Raw genomic sequence first — 8,176 nt, forward strand, 5'->3', positions numbered from 1 at the left:
CCTGCTAGAGTTTGACATGAGGCAGCAACAATCCAAAACGCTTTTGTATGTCCGAGAAGCCCCCGCCGTGATCACGCATCGCAGGTGCTGGTGCTGGCCACATGGAGTTAATTGGCTTAACAGCCGTCAGGGACTAGGTGCTGACTGTGGTGATTTTCCTTGGCAATGACTGTGGTGACAGGCGCGTCAAGACGCAGCAGCAGAGGAGGTCGTTGACTTCCCTTTTTTTTTTTTAATGATGGATAAGGCAGTCGCATCTTTGCGTAATCAAGTCGTACTCCGAGGCAACCTCTTGGCTGAATCTGGATAATAATTGGCCATACTAGCACTCTGCAAAAAAAAAAAAATCCAATATACCCTGTCCGGCGCTGCCGCAGTATAGCACTGTAATCGTGAATTTTTTCCTCATCGCTAGTAGGCTATTGCAATAACTTCACTTGTAACATCCGATTTGATCATCTGTTCTTTTTTTTTGGCTAGATGTAGCGATCTTCTTCTGGTTTCCTTTTATATATGCGAGCAGACCATGAACGGATTGGGTCTAGTGCGCTCCTCGATTTTACTCATCGCTGGTTTGTAGTAGCAGGCGTTGATCACCGTAAACCGGATCATACGGATCATCTGCGGCGGTTTTTCTTCCTCCTGCCAATCGCAAGCTTTCTCGATCCCTGAGAGAGATCCCTTCAAGAACTCAACACCACCGTGCGCGAGCCCCACGGTGGGCGCCAACTGTCGTGGAATTGTCACGGCAGATGTCCTTAGAGTCAGGACTTAGTCGAGGATTTAGACAGCTTCGGGCCCCGGGAAACATCATCCGGTAATAACCCTACATGTTGTTTGTGACTAGATCTCATTATACTCATGAGAGAGTCGCCGGTAAGCCGACTCTTTGTGTCTAGCCCTAGAGATTGTTTCTTGTTGCTTGTCCCTCTATGGGGAGCCCTGCCCCTCCTTATATAAGTTGAAGGGGCGGCTTACATGCAGAGTCCTATTAGGATTAGAACTAATCTATCTTTTCTTACAAGTTGAATACAAGTCCGGGTCTTGCTTCCTCGTAAAGGAATATTCGTCATCCCTTTCCTCTTAAGCCGGCCCACCATAACATAAGCCGACCTTCTAGGTCTTGGGCCTAGTCTTCTATCTGACCCACCGTTAGGGCCATCAGTGAGTCGTCAGGCTCATGAGTCGTCTGACCAGTGAGCCGCCAGACCCGTGAGTCGCCAGTCCTCCGGCGGGTCATCGGTGAAGCGTCAAGTCCGGCCGGGTCATACTTCCGGCCAGGTCATACCGCGGGGTATATCCCCGACAAAAGGGCAATAAAGTTGACGTAGAAGCTCTTCGTGATCGAATCCCCCTCCGGCAGGGTGCCGGAAAAGGTCCCTAGATGGGATCTCACGGGTACAGAAGATTGCGGCGGTGGAAAAGTGTTTTCGTGGATGTCTCTGGTGGTTTGGGGGATATATGGGAATATACAGGCGAAAGAATTATGTCAAGAGATGCACGAGGGGCCCACAAGGGTGGGGGCGCGCCCTACTCCCCTAGGCGCGCACTCCGTCCTTTTCGCCGCCTCGTGGCTCCTCCGACTTCATCTTCAAGTCTTCTGGTTGTCTTCTGGTCCAAGAAAAATCATCGCGAAAGTTTTATTCCGTTTGGACTCCGTTGGGTATTCCTTTTCTGCGAAACTCAAAAACAAAGAAAAAAACAGGAACTAGCACAGGGTTCTAGGTTAATATATTAGTCCTAAAAATAATATAAAATATCATATTAATGCATATAAAACATCCAAGACAGATAATATAATAGCATGGAACAATAAAAAATTATAAATACGTTGGAGACGTATCATGCATCGCGACCCGGATGCCCATAGATTTGTACGCACACGATGAACCGATAAACATGAGCAATCCAAATTATGCGCAAGGATCCAAGTCATAATGGAAGCCACTATTCAACTAGCTTATCCTAGAGGGAGAGGCACTATTTTCACGGAATCCAATGGATGAGCGGGAATGTCCGCTGGCCAAAATCAAAATTGCTCAAACTTACTGTCTAAGAAGGGGAATGGGAGTTTAGAGTAAGGAGTTGGGTCAAGATTGGACATGGGATAAGTCGTTTTATTCCCAATCTTTTGTTTGGTGCGTGATAGGAGTTATATGTAAGAATTTAAGGAGAAATTGTACTCCTTTGTTTGGTTCGTGGGAATTGGCATGGGACTAGACAAGAAAAGTTAGGATGAACGGTTAAGATTGACTAACTTAAACAATTCCCTTCCAACTCCCATCCCCTCCCCTGTTAATAAAACAGTGGAAGTTGGAGTATCCCATGCCTCTTTCCTTGTGAATTCCCAAACCCTCCAACCAAACAATAGATTTAAAGTCTCTTACCCTTTCAATTCCCATTTCCTGGCTCTAATTACCCCCAACCAAACACGCTGTCATACCCTCTTAATTCCCGTTTCTTAGTTGTGCTTCCTGCCAACCAAACAGGCTGCAAGGGAGTTGGCCCCCTCAATTCCCCAACACCTTCCCTCCTAAACTCCTATGCCCCCAACCATACAAGGGATTTTTAGTCTCCTACCCTCTTAATTCCTCCCCCCCCCCCCCCCCCCCAGGCTGTACAACGCTAGATGCTTAGAAGGTGCTTAGAAAAAGAAAATCAGATTTTTCTGAACCAGTGCCTATTTATAGGAGAGACGAGATTATTTCCGGACACCTTTTCCAAGTCTGCAAAATCTTGCATATTTTGGAGAGGATTAATGACGGGATCCCATCAGCACCATAATGTTATTGACGACTTCAAATAAAGGGAAATCGCCCAAGACAGAAAAGAGATTATGTAGACAGTACTTCTTATGTTCTTCAAAAGGAAGTATGTCATATTATAATGAACAAATCCCGTTCATGCAGGATTGTACTACCTTTTTTTCTACTAAAATAAAAGGCTCACCAGCTAGTATTAGGGGTGGGTATAAAAACCAATGAATCGAAAACCGAACCGATACCGAAACCGAATAAACCGAATTTTCGGTTTTTTACATTAGCACAGAAAAAATCGGTTTGTACATCCACTAACCGAACTCAATTCGGTAGGTCCGGTTTCTGTATCGGTTAGCCGAACAAAAACCAATTAAACTGAATCTGTGAACACACAACCCGAAACTAGGCAGCCAGCGCCACTTTCACAGTGCCCTTCCATAGTGCCACTTTATTTTTTGAGCCACTTGCGCTACGCGACAGGTACATGGGCCTAGGGCCTAGGCAACCACGTGCATGCAATGAGTGCAAGGGCCCTTAGTAAAATGGTGCAAGGCCAAAACTTACGTGGGCTATTTTCTGAAGCGTGTAGCCGTAACAATGCACCGTTTTGACTGTTGACGTTCTTGATTAGTCCCACCTCACTCGGCTACGCAAAAGGAGTTGGGGAGCTGAGGTATATAAGAGGAGGGGTGTGAGACGTCCAACGCACCAAACAAATATTCATTCTTCGGCAGTAAACCGAATACTGAACCGAAGTTGCGGTTAACCGAATATTCGGTTTTTGCTTTTTAACTGTCATTTTCGGTTAGCAATTTTGACAACCGAAATCTGAAAAATACCGAAATTTACTAACCCGAAGTTTCGGTTAATACCGAATGCCCAGGCCTAGCTAGTATAAATCTCAGAGGATACACAGCTTGGATCGACGCAGCCGATGAACCTCGCCGCCGTTGAACTTGAACCTCGCACATAACATCACCAGCATGAGATCTTCACTGGCCCTGCTCCTCCTCCTCGGAGCAGCCATCGCCCCTATCCTCACAACCGGCGTCTCCCCTGCCGTCAACACGAGCGTGCTCTCGCCTGGCCCGACGCCCGGCTCTGCGAACGACACGCTGCAGCGCGGCATCATCGCCACCAACCAGATCGCGCATAACGTGACGGCTACGCTGGGCATCATCTCCGACCTGGTGCGCGACCTCAACACCTGCACCAGACTCTACATGACCATGGCCAAGAAGGTGGCCGCCGCCCTGGACGACCTTCACGCCGGACGCGTCGACAACGCGGCCGATAAGCTGACCGACACCGTGGGTGCGCCTATTGACTGCGACATGGTGCTGATGGGCATTGGAGAGATCGAGAAGGTCCCTCGTGATCCCATTCAAAGCGAGAATGTCGAGAACGATCGACTCATCCAATCAGCCATCGACATCTTGGACCCGCCGAGTAGCTAGAAGGATGTCTTGTATGCATGGGCGGCCATATAAATTGGATGTTTCTTCTGTTTGCTTCTGTAACACAATGGACTGATTCCTCGATGATTAGTGCTTCTCCCTTTTTTTGTACTAATGGTTTCTTTCTCTTCATGGTATGAACGAATTCTTGGCTCAGTTATGATGATCTCAACATGAGTACGATCCTTGCGCAAGCAAGTCACCACGGCGGCCTACATAGCCTGGAATCTTTGGAAGGAGCGCAACCGACGCACCTTCGAGGGGAAGAGATGAATTGTATGCATGGGCGGCCAAATAAATTGGATGTTTCTTCCATTTGCTTCTGTAACACAATGGACTGATTCCACCATGAATAGTGCTTCTCCCTTTTTTTGTACTAGTGGTTTCTTTCATGGTATGAACGAATTCTTGGCTGAATTATGATGTTCTCAACATGAGTACGATTCTTGCGCAAGCAAATCACCACGGCAGCCTACATAGCCTGGAATCTTTGGAAGGAGCGCAACCGACGCACCTTCGAGGGGAAGAGATGCTCGCTTGAAACGGCCAGAGAGGCAATCAGCTGATGCTTCCATTTGTTTTTCTTCCCTTTTCTCCTTTTATTTGTTTTGATCTCAGATTTGTGGAGCTTTTCCTCTGACGAGACTTGCCTGCTCCCCCGTCGTGTGATCATCCGTGCTCCCGTCTACGTCGCTTGATTTGATTGGAACAAAATAAGGTCCGGTCCAACCCCCTTAAAATCAGAAGGGAGATGATTAGATTAGAAAGAAAAAAGGAAAAAAGACAATCGTAGAATTAAGTGGGAGCATGGATGGAAGCACGGGGAGGGAGCAGGCAAGCCGGATCCCTTTTCCTCGGCCAGCCTATGGCTTAGGAACTATCTGTACGACAGTTATGACCGGCATATCAGGGGCTTAGCCCATTTAGTTGTGGCCCAGTTTATCTTATTGTTATTAGGGACTTAGCCCAATTATCTTATTATTAGGAGGATTATATAAACTCGTAAGGATCCATTTTGGGATTAAGCAAGAAGCAATCATATTTGCTCGGCTTCCTAGGGGGGCGGGAGACCTAACTCTAGCCGTCGCCCCTGCGTTCTCTCTCTCTCGCACGCAATGACGTCGCCCCAGCACCGGCGACCATGCCTTCCTCCACGCCATCCCACCTTCCACCCCTACAACCTGAGACCACGCCCTAGTAGGGATCCGGTTCCTACCAATTTGGTATCAGATAGCTTCCGCGCGATCATGTCCTCGCCGCCGCCCACCCCGACCCTCCCGCTGTCGACCGCGACGACCGCCCCGATGGCCACCACAGCCAGCGCCCCGCTCTTGCCGGTGCCGGTCACCGCCGCCGTGCCCGTCCCCGTCATCTTCACCCCGGAGGAGATGACGGCTGCCATCCGGGATCTCACCCAGGCGGTCACGGACATGTACATGTTCCTCGCGAGATCGTATGGGCCGCAGCCGCCTGTGCCCTTCGCCACCGCCCCGCCGCTATAGCAGCCGCCGTGGAAGCCGCCATCCTCGGCGACTCCAGTCACTGCCGCCGTGGCAGCCCATCCTCGGCGACTCCCATCGCGGCCACCATGGAGCAGCTGCCGTGGCAGCCGCCACTAGCGACGAACCCCGGCGCCTCCACCATGCAGCAGGGGCAATAGCTGCAGTCGCCGCCACCGGCGACCGCAACCCTGGTCATCCCGACGACGGGCCCGGGGGTGCCCATCCACCAGGTCCTGTTTCCCCCGTCACCATATCCTTTACTGGCCTGGCTAGCTTGGTCCCTTGAGCCGGTCTACACGACGGCCTCGGTCGGGACGCACATGTTGCCCCTGCTGGCGACGCACCCGGCCATGAAGTTTGGCAGGTCCTCGGGCTCCGCCGAGCCCTTCGCCAGCGTCGACAGGCCCCTGTTCCAGGGCGGCACCCTGATGCTCGCCTACTCGGCCCCGTCATTCTCGCTGCTCTGTGCTGACGAGGCGCACCCGCCCGTCGTCCACGTCCAAACGCCGCTAAGATTCTCCAAGTTGGAGTTCGCAGCCTACGACGGATCCGTCAACCCCCTGAATTGGCTCAACCAATGCGACCAATTTTTCAGGGGACAACGTATGCTCGCGTCCGACCGCACCTGGATCGCCTCGTATCATCTCCGAGGAGCCGCGCAGACATGGTACTATGCCCTCGAACAGGACGAGGGCGGCATGCCACCATGGGAGCGCTTCCGCGATTTGTTCCTCTTGCGCTTCAGTCCGCCTATACGCGGGAGCCGTCTGGCGGAGCTTGGGCGTCTTTCGTTCCTCACCTCGGTGCAACACTTCGCCGACCGCTTCCAGCCACTGGCGTGCCACGCCCCCGGCGTTTCGGCTCGTCGGCGGCCTACCGGACCACATCCGCATGGACGTGGAGATGCGCAGGCCACAGGACCTCCACACGGCCATGTACTACGCCCGCGCGTTCGAGCGTCGCGCGGTGGCCATTCAGCAGGCACCACCACCCTGGGCCGATGCGCCGCCACCCTGGCCGGAAGTTCCCGCGCAGGGTCGGCCTGCGCAGGCTTCTGCGACGCCCCTCGCTACGGCTGCGGCACGCCCATTTCGTCGGCTCACCCCGGTCGAGCAACTCGAGCGTCGCTGCCAAGGTTTGTGCTTCAACTGCGACGAGCCCTACGTACCGGGCCACATCTGCCCATGACTCTTCTACCTGGAGGCTGCAGACTACATTGAGGAGGACCCCACCGCCGTCGGGCTCGGCGACCAGCCCGCCCTAGTTAACGCGGAGGCGTTTGGCGACCGTTGATCTTCTCCGCCTTCCAACTCGGGGACGAGCTGTTTGTGCAGGCGGGGAGAGATGTTATGACCGGCATATTAGGGGCTTAGCCCAGTTAGTTGTGGCCTAGTTTATCTTATCGTTATTAGGGGCTTAGCCCAATTATCTTATTAGGAGGATTATATAAACTCGTGTAAGGACCCGTTTTGGGATTAAGCAAGAAACAATCATATTTGCTCGGCTTCCTTAGGGAGTCGGGAGACCTAACCCTAGCCGCCGCCCCTACGTAACGAGGGCGCCCCAGCACCGGCAACCACGCCTTCCTCCATGACATCCCACCTTCCACCCCTACAACCTGAGACCACGTCATGGTAGGGATCCGGTTCCTACCAACGACACTCTGGGATCTTGGTCCTTTTCTTCCTACTTAATGAATTGGCAGAGCACCTGCTGTTGCCCATCAAAAAAATAATCTGGATTGGTCGTGTGTATGGGCTCAAATTCTGCGTTTCTTGTTCTGGTTTCTGATCTACGATGCAAAGCAGTACATTGTCGATTAGAAACCAGAACAAGAAACCCAGAATTGTGATGACGCTGTTGCCAAAGAAAGAAGAAGCAGTTCGCATCGAGCAGTTCAGGCCAATATGTCTTTTAAATGTGAGTTTCAAAATATTTATGAAAATGGGTACTAATAGACTGACACAGATCGCCCATTCTATGGTGCAACCGAGCCAGACGGCTTTCATGCCAAGGAGACATATCCTAGAAGGGGTTGTTGTCTTACATGAAACTCTCCATGAAATTCATTCGAAGAAGCTAGATGGGGTCATCTTCAAAGTGGATTTAGAAAGGGCATATGACAAAGTAAAGTGACATTTCCTTCAGCAGGCAATGCGCATGAAGGGTTTTAATGAGACATGGAGGAATTAAGTGGATTCCTAGTCCAAAAAGGTAGTGTCGGAGTAAAGGTTAATGATGATATCGGTCACTATTTTCAGACTCATGAGGGTTTGAGACAAGGTGATTCGATGTCTCCTCTCTTACTCAATATAGTGGTGGATATGCTGACCGTTCTTATAGGTCGGGCCAAGGAGAATGGCCAAGTTGGTGGACTTGTTCCCCATTAGTCGATAGGGGAGTATCCATCTTACAATATGCTGATGACACTATTCTTTTCATGGAGCATATCTTGCAA

At 51.1% G+C, this 8,176-nt stretch overlaps 1 protein-coding gene across 1 annotated transcript; it reads left to right on the forward strand.

Annotated features, from left to right (window-relative positions):
* The first annotated feature begins 3,742 nt into the window (after positions 1-3,742).
* LOC147992871 (uncharacterized) lies at positions 3,743-4,216 on the forward strand. Its single transcript, XM_087539162.1, has one exon. The coding sequence runs from the start codon at positions 3,743-3,745 to the stop codon at positions 4,214-4,216; it is 474 nt and encodes a 157-aa protein (XP_087395288.1).
* The last annotated feature ends 3,960 nt before the right edge of the window (positions 4,217-8,176 follow it).

This window comes from Triticum urartu, chromosome 1A (genome assembly GCF_056163025.1).
Source record: "Triticum urartu cultivar PI428250 chromosome 1A, HENAU_Tu73, whole genome shotgun sequence".
NCBI lineage: Eukaryota > Viridiplantae > Streptophyta > Magnoliopsida > Poales > Poaceae > Triticum > Triticum urartu.